Below are 20397 nucleotides of genomic sequence, written 5' to 3'. Positions count from 1 at the left end.
ATAGTGAGATTGTCCTTAATAGAGAGGTTTCCACTGAGGGAGGTTGTAGTTGCGAACTTTAAGGTACAATGATGTGCCGCGACTTTTCATCTTGATGAGTATCAAAATGAAAGTGACATACATGTATATATGTAACCTTATAAATGTGCACAGAAAATGGAGTTTGCTTTTTAAAGGAAATGTCATTTCTGCCAGTGATACTGCATGCAGATTCTATTATGAAACAATGTACATGTACAATGTACACATGTTTTCCAGAAGTCGTGAGGGTCGCATGTTGCACCTTTTTAGAATTAAGTTCGTTTTCTTTTTCTCTACTCTCAAGTTCTCCGCAAATTGGACTGCACACGACCGTGAGAGTGGAATTGAAAGTTATGAGATTGGTTTGATGAGTAACACGGGCGCAATGGCCGCCCCAGACATCATGGCGTACACACGAACCGACCACGGCAGCCTTGGCCACTTCAAGCGGTACCACCCCGGCCTCACAGCTGGCAGAGTGTTTTATGTTGGATTGAGATCTTACAATAAGGCGTCCTTGAAAACAGAGCAGGTATTGAATATTTAGTGATATTTAGTCTGATCTAGGGTTACGACGCCGGTAATGATGATGATGATGATGATGATATGATAGGAACAAGGTTCACTTCACGAACATTGCCTAGGGAATCGATTTCCTGTTCCACTTTGCATTATCGTATACGAGTTCTTTTATTATTTCATTAATTACATACTCATATACATGCAGATCTTCGGCCCATTCGTTGTTGAAGTGACTCCACCAACCTTCACTGGAAAGTCTGGCATCGAGACCCATGCCAAAGATGGTGAACTCGTGGCTACGTGGCCGGCGAATGGTTTTGTCGACGGCGAATCTGCTGACCCTTTCGACTATAAATTTGCTGTTGGTAAGGTTGTCATGTCCCTGGAAGGAAGGGGGTTCACGAGTACGTGCACTCTTAGGGCACCAAACGAATCGAGAAGATATGATGCACCTTTCTGCTATGTTCGATGCCCTTCGCTACGATCCTGAAATATAAAACTGAGCTTCCTTTCAAGAATATTATCATATACTCTTTTTCCGAACTAATTCATCAAATATATTCTTTTTTTTTCTGATTTAGGCACTACGTCAGGTGGAACAGATGTTGTCTCATGGTCACCTATCACGCCGGGAGCAGACTGTCAGGCAGCGTCGCCTCCTACCCCAAGCTGTACCCATATCCCCATGAAGGCTAGGCGCCTTCACCCAGGCGATACGTACTATATTTCAATCAGGGCCACCAACTATGTCGGGCTATTCGTGGTGGTGACGTCCGTTGCCGTCAAACATTATGCCGATTCACCTGCAAAGGGATATGTTCGAGATGTTGCACCCACTGACGAACGGCCAATAGTTCACTTTGGGGTAAGTATGACACGGGCATTCGATCTTTCATGGAAAATGTCATGTGTTTTGTTCGAATTTATTCAGATTCAGATATTCCCACCACCTCAATCTTCCTCCTCCAAATACAACACCAGAAAATAAAGAACTTCTTGGCCTTAGCCTATAATCAAATGACTAAATTACACTGACTTATCACTTGATATTAGCTGGACCAGATATATCTGAATGTTTCAGGAATGCATTGAGTGTGTTGATTTCTTATCAAGTACCAAGGAGTCGTTCAGCGTATGTCCACAAAAGGCGCTTTGGCCAAATATTTTGTCGAAATATCGGCTATTTGCGAGCGGTGTTTAATCAATGAGACAGCCTGTCTCGGCAGTGAGATACTATTGTATCATTTTCTTTCATACACTCAACACCAAAAATTCAATTCAGCGTGAGGCTATCATCCGATGTTGTTATCAATTGCAAAATCGCACACGGGTTAATTACGAATTTCGTACTGCTGCAAAACGTTACACCATCGAGGCGATGATGGTTGCGACACCAACACCACTGCGACCAATACGAGGCAATGTATTCCACAATAAACACGAGGACGAATTGCAACCAATGCAATTTCGAATGAGCATTTTTACAGCATGAATATGTTTTCAGGAACACAATGACATCGGTTACCAGACCAACAAGGACTCCCTCGAGGTCGCGTGGGATGGGTTTGAGAGACCTTACCATACAACTCAATATAGTGTAGGGGTAGGGACGACACCCGGAGGTACGGATGTTGTTGCACGGAAAATAGTGACAGGCTCCAGTTACAAATTCGAAGGTCTCCTCTTGGTGGCATTCAAAGTACGTAAACATCGATGAACATATTCATACATTGTATTTTACTTGGCATGGATCGAGCGAGCGGTCAGTCCAATCTACATTTTCGTATAAATAATCATTTCGTACCGACGTTCGCACTGTTCGGCTCTTTTCGTTCAGCTTTCGTTAGTGATGTTCGTAGTGTTGCTACGTATGCAGTACTTATTATAACCGAATGTAATAAAAGTGTAGAGCATATGAAAGCATATGAAAAAATGAAGTCGCAAGAATGTGGTGCCATCATAACCAGGCTGTCCGCTTCCCACTCACCTTCCACCAAGTTCCGTCGTTGAATTGATAAAAAAGGGAAAGGTTCAAAAATCCGCTTTTCCGACTTCAATCCCGACTAGACCTCTCCTCCCGCGTACAGAGATCATCTTTGTGCCGGTCGATGCATTGACGACAACGTGCGCGGAGGCTAGATTCTTCACCCTGACGTCACCGTAAAGACCTGCTTCTATGACGACATTCGAAATAACGTTTCGTAATGGAGGGTGACCTAAAAGGTCGACCCTGCCTGCATTCTAGCGACGGAAAGACGTTTCCCGCACCAAACCGTGTGCCTGCTAAAAAAGAAGAATACGTTTTTTTTCATCCCAAATCTAGATAATCAGGATGACAAAATTTCGGGGAGTCTACGATTATTCTCGAAAAAAATTTAATATTTAGAAAAAACTTGTCTATCAAATAGTATATGAAAACAGCAGGAGAAGAACACCATACTGAAGTATCAGGATCAGGATGACGAAATTGGCTGCCCCGGGAGTCTACTATTATCCTCGGGTTAAAACGAAAGTGGAAAAAAATTCAACATTTTCAGACAACTAGTTTATCAATTATATGTAAACAGCAGGAGAAGTACATCATGCTCAAGGAAAAAGCCGCTCACTCATTTTGATATTCCCATGATTGTCGAATTGAAATCACTAAGTATTGGTTATGTTGACATTATGGTTACCGAACCTGGAGAAAGCTACATGGTTAACAGATATGGTACAAACTCGAATTTAAAAAAACATAGCACTTTCTTAAAATACCTTCTTGCAATCACAGCTTTGTCATTTTTCCGGGCGGTTTTTGTGGCTTGTGTGAACCTTCATTCGATCAACCCTAGTGCAGTGTGCATTTGTAAAGGTTAAAACATACTCCTTTTTTCCAACTTGACCTATTTTGTGCTGGAAAAATACTTCCTATTACAATACTTTGTGACAGAAAAGTCAGCTGTTGTTATCGTCTTATTTAGACCTACTACACCACAGTATGGGCTAAGAATCCTAATGGCGAGGTTAATGTCACATCTGACGGCGTCAGAATATTGGATGCGAAAGCGACACTTAACACCAAGGTATATGACGGCCCGAGACCAAGTCTGAATGTAAGTACATGTATTACGTTTAGTTTAATTTATCATCTATATAGTGACAAGTTTACCTTTTAGAAACTCCCCACCCTCTTGAGCCTATTTGTCGCGATTACGAATTCAATTAATAATCGAATATCATTTGTAATAATGCTTACTTTTATGCGAGTGCCTAATCCATTGCGGTTATTTGAAGTTTACTTTAAATGCCGAAAGTGAATCAGATTCATCCCGGTTAAATCAGCTTGGACAAAGCTTAGGACCCTTGGGGTCACGGGGATGGGCCTGGGTATCATAATTCTCCAATGACCGCGTTACAAATGACCTCATCGTCATCAGTTCTAAAATACTCCAGTGCTGCAGAATCAAGACATTGCTGAGAATAGTCGAGCGGATGACTACTTAATGAATAACTTCGCGGGATTCGGAATTCATCTTTTCCAGGAGTAATCTCATTATCTGCGAAAATATTCATTTGATCAAGAAATATGTAATGATATAAAAGTTTTTACACATCACTTGACGTTCAAAATGGTTACACCATTCATCTTCAGAAGTCAGACTTCTGACCGCTAGATGTCGTAGTGGCCAGACTCTGATCCCACACGTGATTTAGTCTGTAGCCCCCTTCGTATCGATTCATATTGGTGGTTTTTCGAATCCGAATCGCCTCCTTCACCCATCTCGCAAATCGCGTTGGCTCTCTCTCTACCACTTTGCTTTGTTCCCAATCTATGTTGTGATTTCCCTTGGCTACATGATCTGTGATGGCCTATTTGTTCAGCTCATTCAACGAATATTTTCTATTGGCCCGTGTACATTTACGACCTTTTACAGTTCTTATCATGGTGGATATTAGTTATAGGGATACTGTGGGTTATTTTTTTTAATTCATTCCAATTCAAAATGCTTGTTACGGAGTTACTATTTGCATCCTACACTTGGACAGGAATCTCATTTTTTTAACCAAAAAATGTTGTCCTTTAGACTGTAGAAATGTAAAATTCATAAAATGTTAATCCATGTATCACTGATGTTGGTGTAAACGTTGATGGCAAACATATAATATATAATATAAATTGTTATTTGTAAAGCGCCTGTATCACTTGAAACAAATGTTCACCGGCGCTGGTGAGTTCTATTGAAAAGAAGGGTCTTGAGTTATTTGCGAAAGGTTGAGACATCCGATGTAGCTCTCAGGGTGGGGGGGAAGAGAGTTCCACAGTTGCGGTGCTAAAGTGGCGAATGCTCGACCTCCAAATGTTTTCAGTCCATATTTCCTGCAAGTGAGAAGGTCCTGAGATTCAGAGCAAAGGTAACGAGGTGGCACGTAATGTTGGATGAGATCGTTCAGGTAAATTGGTGCAAGCCGGTGGTATGCTTTGAAGGTCGGGAGGAGTAGTTTGAAAATTATACGCTCGCGCACAGGCAGCCAGTGTAACTTGGCTAGCACCGGAGTAATGTGGGATCGCCGCGGGGTCCTGGCAGTTTTCTTCATGGCGGGGGAAGGGAATTCAGAGAGAGATGGCAAAAAATCATATTTTCCGGCATCAAGCAATTTTGAGACGATTCCTAATCGGTGATGAAAGTGATGGATACATTCTAAACGATGATTTTACGGCGCATCGTGATATGCGCACAATCCCAATAAGCGAAGTAATCTACTAGCATTTTTCGCTGCATGGATTATATTAGTTATAAGTGATGACATAACTTAACATAAAATTGTTCTACTGACTATGAACAGCTATTCCAAATAAGGAACATGTCGCCAAGATTTATATGCATGATTCAAGCAATATTTCATTTTAATCTGACGAATGACAATCACATCAATACCATCTCAACCATTTATTTTGGAGGAAAACATTTTTGACGTTATACTGTATCATTATATCTTTTTCCTACAAAATCTTCCCTTGCAGGAAAGTGGTGCAGCTGATATTGACTATCAAGCCTCCGCATCGTTCATCTCCGCCCATTGGTCCCTCCCCAAGAATGTGACAGATTACGTCAGCCACGTGCTCTGGAAAGTAGAGGAACAGGATGACGTCATTGACTGTGAGTTCTCATACTTACGTATTAAAGGCCAATTTCATGTTTAACTAAGTAAAATGGTTGTGCTAATTTTTGTTGCTATATAAATCCTGACTTTCAAGCAGTAATTACCAGCCGCGTATGGCAAAGTCTGGCCAATCCATGTTTCCCTAGCTGAAAAACTAATTTCTCAAATTCCCGTCCAGAAATGGTCAATAATATACTTGGCGCAAATGGGATTTCGCGCCCATATTTTTTGACACCGTATTGTCGATCTTTATTTAGCAGCGACTATTTGAAGTGAAATGCTTATATGATTTTCTGACTTTTCCCTGAACCTTATTATCAGTGGTTTAATTTATCGTTGAACGTTGATTGCTTTGCAATGATTGTCATTTTTCATGATAATGCAACGGAATTATCTCCCTTTCAGCCACGTCGTGGAAAATCTTCCAACCATTCCTTGAACTGAAACTGGCTGACCATGTTGATTCGCTAAACGCTGGTTTGGTATGCGGGAAGCGTTACCGGTCCGTACTGAGGGCCTGTTATGACAGTGTCTGCTTCAATGACGACTTAAGCGATGGTTTTCTCGTTTCATGCAAAGTTCCAGCCGCTGGTGCAATGTCCATAAAGTTGCAGGAACCGAAAACAGTAAGTTAAACCTCGAGGTGTTCTGACGTAGCACTGAATCAAAGGGATAAACACTACAGTGTGCCCCAGAAAACGTTTCCCTGGCACAATAGATGTCTATCGTATCCATTGTGTGAGGGAAATGTTTTCTGGGCCACCCTGTAGTGATAAGATGCTAATGCGACATCTAGACTCATAAACATGCATATATATTTTCCCAGCAGCTCATATGTTTTACTTCGACCGACTTTCGCTCTGTCATAAACAATCGTTAACTCACTGAATATTTTTGCGATGCAGATCGAAGTGGAGTTTGACAGGTTTCGTGACCAGGATATCCCAGATATATACATTGACCTGTCTCGCTCAGTGGTTGAGGATTACCTGTGGGCATTGAAAACCAATGCTGAACCCGGGCAGCACATCGTATCCTGGACGAAAGCAAATGTGAACTTAACCAATGAAAAGGTAACAGTTCCCGGTCCTAAAGAAGCAGCAGTGCGTCTTGGAGTGCAGTGGTTACTCGATCGAAACTTCAAAACATCCCAAGCCTGGTACTAAATGTTCATCCACCGATTTTATTCCAAATGGAAAATTTCACCAACAGTGATTCGGCTTGAACTAAGCCGGGTCTACATTAGCAAACCTTTGTTTTTAAACATCAGCAACCTTTGTGTTTGGTCGTGTTTGCCACAAAAAGTTTGGTAATGTGAACGTGTTTCTAAACACTACCAAATAGCAGCAAACCTGTTTCGAAATGTTTGGACATGTTCATGCTTGAAAGCAAGATTAACAGTACCCCGTACATGTACAGCTGGTGACCATGTGATTCACCAGCTAGATTTAATGGCAAATCGTGTGAATAATGTGAACTTCCAACCCAAACAGCAAATGTTCGTGTGCCATCACCGACTCCTCATGTTGCTGGGGACGCTATATATTTTCATTTGTTTATCTATGATTTATATTTCTCACAATATGTTGGCAGAAAAGTCATCATAAAATATTTTAGTATTTTAGTATTTGCCACATTATGCACATACAGTATTATCTTTATTCCCTACTAAGTCTTGATGACACTATAATTGCTTCATCTTTTGTTTATATTGTTCAGGGTGCATTTTCTGTGGTCTTGGACAAGCCGTTGGCTTTCAAGGAATGTTATCGATTTTTGCTTCGAGGCATCTCCAAGTCTGGTCTCAGTACCACCATATCAAAGGAAATAAAGTCATGCGATGCCATTAAACCATTCGAACCAACTGTCATTGATGCCGTGGGCCTCCCAATGATAGATGAAGGTAGGTAATACAATTGTGTAAAATTTTGTCAATAAAAACGGACTTAGTTGTCAAGCTATCAAAGTTCAAGATATCGAAATGCTTGTGACAATCTTGGTATGTTTAATGCAGCACGGTCCACTAGGATATCGTTATTTCAAAAACTAAACAAATATTATTAAGGTCTGTTATACATTGAATCCGATATGACACGTAAGGAGGAAAAAGCCCAGTTTGGATTATAGAAAATACAAATGACAGAACAAACACTTTCAGGATTAGGCGTGATCGACGACCCTCTTGCGTTTTGCCTGTAGTCATTTAGTCCTCTCTTTTTTCGTACACCAGCAACTAAGACACCTGTACCAGGAAAGGGTCTACCAATCTTCAAGAAGCAAAATGATGCTTGGTTAATACCCGACAGAGACTATACACCATATATCAACATTCTGTCTGCAACATGGCCCAGCCTCCGACACAGGAAGTACAAATATTCAGTTATTGAGGATGAAACTATGGATGCTATTGCGCACTTCAAGACCGGAGAAATTATTTTCGAAGATCCTTGTTCCTTGCCCACGAAAATCAAATGTGGATTCACTGGTACGTCTGCCGAATTGCTGTAACATCTGTGCTTTATTTATTTTCTCATACAATAACCGTACATAATGTACTTCGATAGAAACTGCAGAGTCGGCTTATAAAGTAACGTCAGCGAGATCAGCCTTAATCATTTAGTAAATGAAAATATATACTTGGTTGAAACAAAGACTTTCACCCCCTGTGGATGGAATCTAACCTTGGAATAAAAGTCGTCAATGCACAGGCCAACACCAAGGTTTCTTGACGCAAAGAATTGAGGCTCGTGATCAGCTAATGTGTGTCTACGGTTTAACCGTCGATGCTCAACTCGAAGAATCAAATCCTGAACTTCGGGCATTACGTGCTAAATATCTCGTATTCCTGAATTCCGAGCCCCTGAGTCGTTCCTCCAAGAAAACAGTGCTGACGCGATAAATTTCCAATTCATCTGATGCATTCGGATCTGGGAATCTTGGGGTATACGACCGTTCAAGTTTCACATTAAAGGTTCTGTTCGATTGGCTGCAATGAGTGAAAAGCTTTGTTATTAATTATTGCTTTACGATCCTTTGCTTCGTCACGCCGCCTAAGCAGAGATATGCTGCTTGAAATCGGTCCACAGCAGGCCCAGTAGCTCTAAATCCGAATTTACGCGTGATGAGTTAAATACTACCATGTTTAAGTATGCCGTGAAAGAGCCATTTTTGCGAGGAAACCATTGAGGGACTCGGAATTCAGGAGTACCAGATGACTCGGAACCTGGACTTGGCACACTGGGCCCGGAGTTCAGGATTTGATGCTCCCGGGTGAACTTTATATCGCAGTTCCTTAACAAAACGATTATTATACATGTATTTCCTAGCCAGTCGATACCAGAACTAATACAAGGAAAGCCCAGTATTTCTGGTAATCATAATACAAAGTAAATCTCAGTATTTCTGCTAATCAGAGAGAAGGGAATTATTTCAACTGTTCATGAAACACATGATTCATGAGTTTTTGATAACTCACCAGAAAAAATCTTTGAGAGTCAGACAATGGCCAAACTTACAATTGAAGCCTCAACCTGCTTTTGTTAACTTAATGTTGTTACCAGGGGATATGCCCTTCTCTTGTAGAAAATGAGTATGTCAATGTTGAATTTGAAACTGGGACATTGCTGCATGGTAAGCGGTATTACATCTGTATCCATGCTGACGCCGTTGTCAAGAAACATGAGAAGTGGACTGAGACGCTGGCAGAGGTCAATAACTGTAGCGACGGGATCACTATTGACCTTACTGCGCCCAAGCCGGGAGAAGTTTGGATTGGAGCAAATAAGGAAGAAGCATTTCTGGTAAGAAAAAACCTGGCCTTGTTTGTTGTTGACTGGCATTGATAAGAACGAGACTGATGAAGATTACACTTTATAAGATGCACTAACTTTTTTGGCTCACCGTAGGGGAGTCGAAACAACACCGCTGTGTCCGTTGTCCGTCGTCGTCGTCGTCGTCCGTCCTCGTCTGTATCCTGTTTCAAAAACGGTGGCACGTTTCTTAACCGCTTGAGCTATTAACTTGAAACTTTATTAGGTGACCTCTGACAATGAATTTCGGTCCGATCTGTGACATGTTTTTGATGATATTTTTATGGTAGGTACTCCTAGCAAGGATACATCACATATCCTACGGGTTTTTGATTTGACCTAATTTTCAAGGTCACAGAGGTCAAATGGTGTAAGTTGACCGTTTGAGTGTAGCTATGACACGTTTCTTAACCGGTAAAGCTATGAACTTGAAATTTGGTACACATAAATCCATATGTCATGTAACCTCGGACACCGACTTTTGGTCTGATCAGATTCTTGACTTGGCCATTAGGGGGCCAGAAGTAGAAACCTAAAAAGTGTGATATCTCTCTTATGACTGTGAGTGACTCGTGTTTTCGATAACATTTTTATTGGTAGGTTCTCCTAGCAAGGATATATCACATATCATACGGATTTTGGATTTGACATAATTCTAAGGTCACATACATGTAGGTCAAATGGCGTAAATTAGCCGTTTGAGTGTAACTATGGCACGTTTCTTAACTGCTAAAGTTATGAACTTGAAATTCGGTACACGTGACTCCCTACGTCATGTCACTTCGGACATCGAATTTCAATCTGATCTGATTTGCTACTTGGCCACCTGGAGGCCAAAGCTAAAAAAGATAAAAAGTGCAATAGCTCGTTTAATAGTGACTTGTTCTCGATGATATTTTTATGGTAGGTACTCAAAGCAACGATACATCACATGTCATCATATCGACTTTGGTTTGACCTATATACTATACATGTAGCATGTTTCTTAACCAGGATGAATTCCTAACCACCAAATATCTATACGGTGAACACAATGGCCCTTGGCCGTTTCATTTTACTCGACCATAATGTTATCAGACCATATATCGGATGGCCCAATAAATTTTCAGCAAATGTGAACCTATGATATAGTAATTCTAAAGGCATCAATGCATTGGTATTTTCTATTGGCAGTGGCCGTTAAATCCCCTCAGTTTTATATTCAAGTGTATGAGAACACCTTGATTACAATGCAGTATACACCCACTGTGCCACGTTTTGACGGCAGCGGTGAGGCAACGATAACCGCGCAGGTTGGTGAGAATATCGAGGCAGGAAAATCACATCCCTTCATTATTTAGCTTGAGGTGTTTTAAGAATTCACTCACTGACGGCATTTGTTGCATCACCAAACACGTTGATTCGTCTTTGCGCAAAAGAACCTCACGTGCCGCCTCTGTTTTGGCCTACATTAGCTCCATCCTCGCGGTGTTTGGGACAACCAATACATCCAGTTTAGTATCAATTCATTAAACTATATATGCAGTGTACAATTACCCAGTCAAAAGGTGAGTTTACATTTTCAAAACAAAATTTTAATTAAAAACCGTTACAGCTGCACTTGGGTCGAAAAAAACTCAAGAGCACATTCTTAGACATTACGCTCTCGTGAGTTGGCCAGTTTCTTTATCCTTTAAAAGTGAGTATTGGGCATTATTTGTTCTAACTGTTTAAAGAGATCCAGTCGTGGCACAAGTCTTTATTTAGAGTAGCTAAACGTGGTAAAAATAACTATTGGTGATTGCGTTTTATGCAGCTCATTGGCTACATCTGTACATAATGAACTACCTGTGAGGAGAACTCGAAACTGCTTACATTTATCACTGGATGCTTATTCTCGCCGAGTCGTTCAAAGCTGCCCTTTTTATAAGCGTTCCGCTATAGATTTGTCTTTGAATGTGAGAAACCATTATTATCGCATCATATATTTTCCTCTAGACATCGCGAACAGAAATGTATATCAACTGGTCTGGATTTGTTGATGTCGAGGAGCTTGGGAAATCACCCTATGCATCAGGGATAAAGCAATATGAATACGGAGTGGGTAAGTTCATTGTACACGGCTCTATACATTCTTGCTCAAAATGTAGGACAGGTGTAAAAGAGATGGACGTCCTAGGAATGCAGGACCCCATACAATAGCTGTGTATTGACAACGAATGTGGTTAATGGTTTGGTCAGGGTTAGCTACATAATCTTCAACAAAGGAACTCGGCGACTCTATCCATTTTAACAAAAGGACCGGACTTAGATTCCGCGGGAACTTGCATTTCTTTTACACCGGGGTCATCAATTTGACAGGCTTTACCGAATATACTTTTTAATCATTGGTGTTGTAACAAAAAATATCTGTGATGTGATTGATAGCTCTAGGGAATGAATATGGAAGATACGTTAGCATAGGCTGTTACTACATGGGTTGGCATATCTGAGCTGTAGGATTTAGACCAGGGTAAAAGTCTTGAATCCCCCCCCCCCGAAAATGTGTCATTTCCAATTGTATGGTGACACAATACGTTATGATATTGTACAGGGTGGCCCAGAAAACGTTTCCTCACACAATGGATACTCAATATAATTTTATTGTCAAGGGAAATGTTTTCTTGGCCACCCTGTAGAGAGAGAGCCATGGAAGCGCATACAATTCTTTGTACTTCGTATACAATATCTCTGGATATTAAAAACTGTTGCACCTAGCTGCCATGAATCACCTACATGTCACGTGGCCTTGAGAAAATATTCGTTAGGTCAGCATCGATTGTTATGAATACATCTAATACATTCGTTGTACTGAATACATCAAATTATTGAACAGAATAATCAAAGTAATTTCGATCCTCATGACACAAAATATAATTTGTAATTGCAGGTTCCCTGCCAGGGAAAGATGATGTTGTTAAGTTCACGAATATCGGGATGACGAACCACCATCTATTGCATGGACTTAACCTCGAAGACGGTCACGCCTATTACGTAACAATTCGAGGTATGTTATTGGGTTTTGTTTGGTGAATAACCAACAGTTCCCTCAAGTGATAGGTAAAATACGAGCGCATGAGTGTATGTGAACTGTTACAGATATCTAAGGGTCGGTTTAAATCTGTTGCCACCGTAACCATTTGGCAAATGTTTATTCTGTGGGGCGTAGATATAGCTTTTTGGTTGGGGGCGGGGAGGGGGGGGGGGGAGCGGCAAAAGGCTTGGGGGGGGGGGGGGGGTCAAAATTACACTGTTACTGAATTTGTCTGCCAAAATTATGGTAAAAAATGCATTTTTGGTGTCTTCTGCAGGGGGAGGAGGGCGTCTGCTCCCCTTCCCTACCGCTAGCTACGCCGATGATACCGATCGTTTATTCTTGTCTGCTAAACATTCAATGATTATTCTTATATATTTCAGGAACTGACCACGTTAATCAGACAGCAACGGCGACCAGTGCTGCTGCTACAGTTGACACAACCCCTCCTCTCAAAACAAATATCAGTATGCAGCACCACCACTCAACAAATGGAGTCGTCTCGGCAAGGTAAAAGAATTCGAAATCACACTCTTACAAAGAAGCTTCTTAACCATTCTGATGTGTGTCAGAATGGCAAAATGTGTTTTCTGTGCCTGTTTCTTCAAAATGAGTCACATAATTATGGAGGACGTGTCCTTTTTTATAATTTTGAGCATACCTAATTCGCAGCCTCCTACAAGCAGGAAATCGGGACTTCCGATCCGGAATGACCGATCAGATGACCAATCTCAGCGACTTTTGCGTCGAAAGCAATTGCAAATGTCACCTCGTTGGCCGAACCGAGCGGAAGTCCCTATTTTAGGAAAGTGGCGAATGTCAATACATTAATTAGTGCATTGTATGTATAAGTCAAGATTATAACAAAACCGTTTACTAATTTCAACAACTTGTTCCCTTAGGTTCTTAGGTCTCAAGGACCATTTTCGAAAATGCATGATCATGACAGTGTAACGAGTGTTTTAGAGTATGTTTCAATCTTTCAGTTGGGAGGATATCTTCTATGACAAAGAGACAGTGATATCCTATTATGAATGTTCAGTTGGATCACAACCAGGTTACGCTGACATCATGCCTCCGACAAGGACCACTCAGACATTTGGAACTTCCATTAGCAAGCTTGATATGCAGGAGGGCCACGTGTATTGGTTGTCTGTCAAGGTAAGAGATATTTATCTCCAGTCCAAGTAACAATGGACATTCTTTCTGATGCAACGTACGCGCGAGTTGCGCGAGTTGCCCATGCATGAACTGTGCTTCATGACCATCATTTTTTGGCACTTGAAATTCCATAGAGTGTGTTCGATAGTCATGACAAGTGCACATTTTTGCTTAGGATTTTTATGTAACTTTTTAAATATCTTCCATTACCTTTGATAAAGACCCCCAATCCTTCATGTATGAGCTGAGTTGGCCATAACGTTCCTGACTGACTGCATTGTTGACTATGAGGGGTGTTCTCAAAGGTCACCAGCTGTCTGAGAAAAAACAATCACCTGTAGCGCGCTAAAACTAATCTTCAACATGAAAATGGAATTACAAGGAATTTTCTAGTAATGAAAGCAAAAAACCTTTGTTGCATCATTGTTCACCCATACATTGTGAAACAGAATGAAAATAAATTAAAAGTGACTTTTGGACATTTTCAAATTGCCTGTTACATAATGAAGAGACAAGATCAGCTGGGTCCAAATACATCTGATTCATGACCAACTACATATATCATTCTCTACTGAAAACCGCATTCAATTTTCTTATTCTATCTCTGTGATATTAAAATAAACCTGTGGACATTTACTTTCTGGAAGGACTGTACCTCTCTTGTTCGGCGAACTACATGTGGGCGGCACCTGAAATAAATTTCTTTGTCAATGATTCGACACATTATGACACACGATGTCGTTACTGTTCGCCACAAAATCATGTTAAAGAATCAAAGGCATCATCATTAAGGGCATTATTAGCAAGCTGTCTATCATCCTTCCACTCTTTAGTTTTAGTTTCCGTCATCAAATTGCGCATTAAATGGGAAAACATCTAAATCGATCTGAATTATCACACTGTTTCTGACTTGAACGGCGAAAAACAAATTCACGGACTGAATAATTTTTTTATTATTATAATACATATACATAATTTCTCATCATCTTACAGGCGCATAACAAAGCAGGCCTTTCTTCTCTTGCCACGGGTTGGCCATTTTTATGTGACTACTCCCCACCTGTCTGTGGATTCGTACACGACGGGATACGAGGCAGCGCCACAGCAGACCGCAAGGCCCGAAACTATCAAGAAGATGATGGTCATATATGGGCTCACTGGGAATTCAGTGACCCGCATTCTGGCATAGTCTCCTACAGTTGGTCGGTAGGTAGTTGTGCTGGCTGTGGAGACGTTTTCAAGGACCATCCCGTAGGAACGAACACAGGTAAGAGACAAGCAACAATGGAGTTTCTTTCAAGGGACATCGAACGATCGTGTTTTTACAAATATTGCATAGCATTTCTATGACACATCTTGTGAACAGTTTACCATCAACCTGGTCAACCACTCCAATTGCCCCGCTGAGATAACAATCTCATATGTGAAGAAAAACCAACGAGGCGAGGAAAAATTCCATAAACGGCTTTACTTCTTCATACTGTGGTCAGAATAATATGAACAGAAAATGCTCTAATCACGATGGCTAAAGGTATCGGTTTGCCTTAGAAAAATACGTGCTTAACAGGAGAGGAAATGACGACACAAAATAAACATAAAAAAGGTTAGTTCATTGTGAGGGGGGTAAGGCCGTTTTGTTATTTTGATCCGATTGTACTCCTCCAACACTGTAATGGGAGGGCCTTGTTTCTATTGTGTTGCAACCCTTTAACCAACTCTTTACCAACGGCGGTATGCAAACCACTCAAATCATTTGGATAATGCATGCGACTTGAAATGTTTAAATCTGTCTGTTTGGGGTTTGGATTTTCTTGAACTGTTTGAAATTTGCGAGAAATACCCCTTCAGAAACAAGTTCATCGCCTTTGAAAATGTGCTCAGAGAAAGCCCCTTTTCCATTCTTAATTACCAAATGTAAAGAAATATTTTGATAGCACCATTGCCATACGTGACCAGAAAATCCTGTCCACTGCTTTTATCTAAAAGAAAAAAAGGTGACATTGCGGAAAAAAACAAATGTGGCCGCCTTTACGGTGGCTGGAAAGTGCCATCATTATTTTTTCCGGAATATTTCTTTTTTAAAATTATGTGTTAATTAAAAAAAAGAATTATTCCGGAAAAAATAATGATGGCACTCTCCAGCCACCGTACGCCTTGGTGAGAGGTGGGGAACCTTGATATTCTCGTGATTGAAGTCAGCATATCCGGTCTACGTGCAACTTTTCTATTGGAATGTTTTTATTGTCACGAAAGGCAACTTTCTTAAGATGACCCTAGGTCCAATTAAGACATTATTTCATGCATGCTATCAGATAACACCAATTCCGACCACTTATATTTTGCTCTATTTAAACTGTGGTCAGATCGCCCGCTCATCGCAGGAGGACCTCATCAAAACGATCAGCAAGATCACACAAACCGCATTGGAATACACACCTACCCGATTTGAAAGAAGCATCGACCCGGGATGAATGAATGCACTTTGTGAAACGGGCCGGTGTGCTACTCAAACCTCTGTGGTGAAAACGAGGCTATGTACATTATCGATTATGAAAATGAAATATTCTCACTCGATTGTTTTAGAATGATTCACCCTAGAGGAGATTATGTGTTAACAGGAAACCTAATGGCCGCTTCATTTTCAGATGCTGTAGCAGACAAATTTGGGGTAGCGTTGCGTCAAGGTCTGACCTATTACGTCACAGTCACTGCATGCAATGGCGTAGGGTTGTGCTCCAGTGCCTCGTCAGATGGTGTCCTGATAGATAGTTCGCCACCTATTAGCGGATTGGTACACGATGGTGTTGGCCTCTTTGATATTGATTACCAGAATTCAAGGTATTTTGTTCGTTGAAACTTTCAGCAGACCCTAGACTAGCGAGTTTTAACACAGTGACATGCGACTTGTACCATATTTGACGACGATCACTACGGTCTAACAGGTGTCTGCTACAAGAAGAAGGCAACGACACAACATGCGAAAAATATCGAAATTGTTTGATTGTATTGCAGATCGTTGTCGGAGATGATTGCACCTGTAGACGAGCGATCTTTTAATCGATAATCGCACCAATAATTACTGCTCACAGATCCGTTTAAAATTAAATAATATCAATTCATTAATTCCGATGCCTTAACTCAAAGATATTTTTAAGAATTTTTTTAAATCGCTCACTTAAAAAACTTTTGCTTCTATCAAAAGGTTTCAGATGAGAGTATACTCAACTCATCGTCATTGTCATTTATGATACCAATATCTTTTGGTGTGCCGGACCACGCCATCACACTATATAAGGAGGTTACAAGAATAAGTCGTGTTTTTACTTCAGAGCTTCTGTCGGAGCTAAATGGTGGGGTTTCATTGATCCCCAGAGCGGTATCTCATACTACAGTTGGTGGGTTGGCACAACCCCTGGTGGCGATGATATCATGAAGGAAGAACGCCTTCACCACACAGAGATGGCGTTCAGGTTAAGCTTACCTGGTGGCGTCATGCTGACCCCAGACAGAGTCATCTATACCACGGTAAAAGCCACTAATCCACTGGGTGAGTATACTACAGGGTGGCCCAGAATAATTTCCCCCTGCACAATAGAATTCTATTGTGTATCCTTTGTATGAGGGAAAATAATTATGGGCCACCCTGTAGTAGGCCTATTATTTACACCAACATATAATACGAGAATGCTTTTCTTACCATTTAAAACGGTAGCTACATTTTTTTGTGCAGAATCGGGAAGTGATCTTATGAGGCTAATTTCAAGATCGTCATCTTGGGTCGGTTATAGCATACAGTATACGAAGGGCTGCACGTCAGAACGATCTGAGCCTTGGTTTATACTGCAGAGGACTGTTGGTTGCCAGGGACCCTTATATATTATTACATACGCGTAATCAAAGTGAATGCCACATGTAAGCTTATAGTGTCGCTGTTGTAATTGGTGATACTTCTGTCCTTTTCACCCCGTATTTTACTTGATGTTTAGGTCTATCAAATACTGCAACATCTGATGGCTTTAAAGTGGTGACACAAGTCCCAAAGGTGACACCGCCCACTCATATTGGAACCAAGGGATCGATCTACAGAAATACTCAAGTATTCAGCACAGTGATGGGATTCTCGTGGACGGTTGAAAGTACTGGTGCCCCGATAAAGTCACAGCATTTCCATTTGTGGGCGGATGTATATCACAGGAAGGACATGCCAACTGTTAAGGTACTGCGACCATCCAGTTGTCTGAAAAATGTACATGCATTGTAATGAGATCTTAAAGAAGAAAGAAAAAACATTGTTAAATACTTTTTTTAGTATCAGAGGAGGGGGGGGGGTTATTTATATATACAATTATGGGCAAGGATCTTTGTCAGTTTCAAATGCTTGATTTTTGTGCAAAACTTATCTTAAAAAATTCTGGTTCAAAAGATATATGAAACCAGAAAGTTGAACAAATATTGTGAACACTGCACATGCACAGGTACAAAAGTGGCTGAGATCTAGTCAACCGAAATCTTGGAAGAATCTTACCGGGATTCTCGACGTAGGAAGGAGGGGGACACAAGATTAACTAAACATTGATAGACGGACACTGGTTCCAAATTAGGTCGTCCCATTTAATTTGACCTCCCTAATCAGGACACCTCTCTATTAAGAACGTACAGCACTTGTCAGTCCCAAGGGCGTCCTTAATAGAGAGGTTCGACTGCATTGCGAACTGGCGTTTAAAGTTTATTTGATTTTTGCAGAACATTTCAAAGTTTTGCCTTGCAGTTAGGGAGCACAGTCAGCTACTACTACGCTACTAACGTGAAACTGTACGATGGAACCTGGTACTCTGCTTCTGTTACTGCCTGTAATCTTGCGGAACTTTGTGCAACAAGCAAAAGCGAAAAGATTCTTGTTGACAACTCGCCGCCTTTGACTGGTAAGCCTGCTCTCTTCACACTAATGCCAACGAATGAATAAATGCCAGGAGTGCGGAAGCAACACCAGATCACAATATCTAGTACTAGGTACCAAATTATGTTCAAAGCCTATCACTCCTATTGGCTGTTGCCTGGTTTTCGCCCACTAAAATCTCGTTTCTCACAATCATTAAAAATCTCTGAAGGGACCTGTCATCGCAGTTAACCGTGATATGATAAACAAAGGCCTTTTTTCAAGCAATAATATCCAGCCAAGGTTTTCATGCTGGTGAAAGAATGATCATTTTTGAGCACTCATTTTTTCGCTTAATACAAAGGATGGTTTTAAAATTTCGCCTTTGATAGTATACAGTTATTATACAAATGCGGTGCTTGAAAATATTTCTTTAAAAAATAAAGGTTTAAAGACTAATTTCAAAATACTAGCCTTGGTCATTCACAGTATTTGGCTGCTGGTCCCCAAAGAATATACAGATGTTTAATACGATCACTTGGCGTGTGAATGTGTTACTAGATGCCTTATATATTTAGTAGTCTCCGTTATCTTTGGTGTTTCAGAGCTTAAGGTATACCTTTTAGTGGCATTTGTTTTGCACTTACAGTGGATTTACAAATAACTAAATGACTTATTTGGGATCATGGGGTGCAACTTTGAAAAATACCCGACAAATTTCGATACTTTGGTCTTAATCCGTGTGCCTGTAGGTTCTTTCCATAAAGAACGTCGCTTTGATATGTCGTGCACGGGGATGAGCAGTAGTAGCTCACTGCTCCGCTTGGGTTGAAGCTTTATAGCCAGCAAACCGTGCATGTGAGTTGTACAAATAACTGAACCGAAATGAGGATGCTGGAATGGATCTATGATCAAGCCAGTGCACCCAGAAGAGAAGAAAAAACTATCATCAGAAAAGAAGTGATAAATACGATTATTGGATGTGTTGTTTTAATCTAATAATTCACACAATGATTATTATTCAATGTTTCCAGGGATGTTTGCCATAGACACAGCGCATGCACCACAACTCAAGCGTGAAGAACAAGGTCATTGGAACTGGACATCAAACTCATTAACCTTGGCCGTACTTGGATTTACCGATCTCCATTCTGGAATCAAATATTATGACGTCAGTGTTGGGACGACGTACGGAGGAAATGATTTAACGGTGAGTTTGTGAATGTATGCCTGACTGTATGATGCTCTAAATAGGGTAATGATGGAGACTGGTTGTATGTCATGCGTTCCCGACTTACACACGCTCGTGAAATTCGAAAGGATTTCCAATGGTTCCATTTTTTCAGTCACTTTTCATGTTGAATTAATTAATGTTTTCAGCACGGTATTTCTTTAGGAAACATGACGTGTTACTGCCTGATTATTTGGCCTATTTCAAAATTATTGAAAACGGCATATGTCACAGGTAAAATTTTGCGAGTAAATAAACAAAAATTTCATATAAATGTTATGTAAAAATTGTATTCAAATTTTTAATCAAATGAATAAACATAAATTTTATGAAAAATCTCTGCTATATGAACTTTATAGAAGTTTTTTATACAAAATTTATGTTTTATTAATTTTATATAAAATATCTGCTATATGAACTGTATAGAAGTTTTTATATAAAATTTATGTTTTATTATTTTTTATGAAATATCTGATATATGAACTATATAGAAGTTTTTATATAAAATTTACGCTTTATTAATTTTATATAAAATCTCTGCTATATGAACTATATAGAAGTTTTTATATAAAATTGATGTCTT

At 40.4% G+C, this 20397-nt stretch overlaps 1 protein-coding gene across 2 annotated transcripts in view; it reads left to right on the top strand.

The window, feature by feature from the left end:
* LOC135497317 (uncharacterized) overlaps positions 1–20397 on the top strand; it is a 78675-nt gene that overhangs the window by 41054 nt on the left and 17224 nt on the right. For both annotated transcript variants that reach the window (XM_064787123.1, XM_064787124.1), the window contains 21 exons: positions 326–553; positions 749–908; positions 1125–1408; positions 2048–2242; positions 3504–3635; positions 5546–5681; positions 6091–6311; positions 6591–6758; positions 7405–7588; positions 7916–8170; positions 9268–9485; positions 11472–11577; positions 12403–12519; positions 12930–13056; positions 13533–13707; positions 14701–14974; positions 16353–16545; positions 17037–17254; positions 17694–17923; positions 18476–18629; positions 19618–19793. In XM_064787123.1, coding sequence (XP_064643193.1) covers positions 326–553; positions 749–908; positions 1125–1408; positions 2048–2242; positions 3504–3635; positions 5546–5681; positions 6091–6311; positions 6591–6758; positions 7405–7588; positions 7916–8170; positions 9268–9485; positions 11472–11577; positions 12403–12519; positions 12930–13056; positions 13533–13707; positions 14701–14974; positions 16353–16545; positions 17037–17254; positions 17694–17923; positions 18476–18629; positions 19618–19793 — 3951 coding nt within the window. The remainder of the gene's footprint in view (positions 1–325; positions 554–748; positions 909–1124; positions 1409–2047; positions 2243–3503; positions 3636–5545; positions 5682–6090; positions 6312–6590; positions 6759–7404; positions 7589–7915; positions 8171–9267; positions 9486–11471; positions 11578–12402; positions 12520–12929; positions 13057–13532; positions 13708–14700; positions 14975–16352; positions 16546–17036; positions 17255–17693; positions 17924–18475; positions 18630–19617; positions 19794–20397) is intronic.

The sequence above is a fragment of the Lineus longissimus genome, chromosome 12, assembly GCF_910592395.1.
Source record: "Lineus longissimus chromosome 12, tnLinLong1.2, whole genome shotgun sequence".
NCBI lineage: Eukaryota > Metazoa > Nemertea > Pilidiophora > Heteronemertea > Lineidae > Lineus > Lineus longissimus.
Note: the sequence above shows the minus strand (reverse complement) of the source record. Positions and strands in the feature narration are given on the sequence as shown.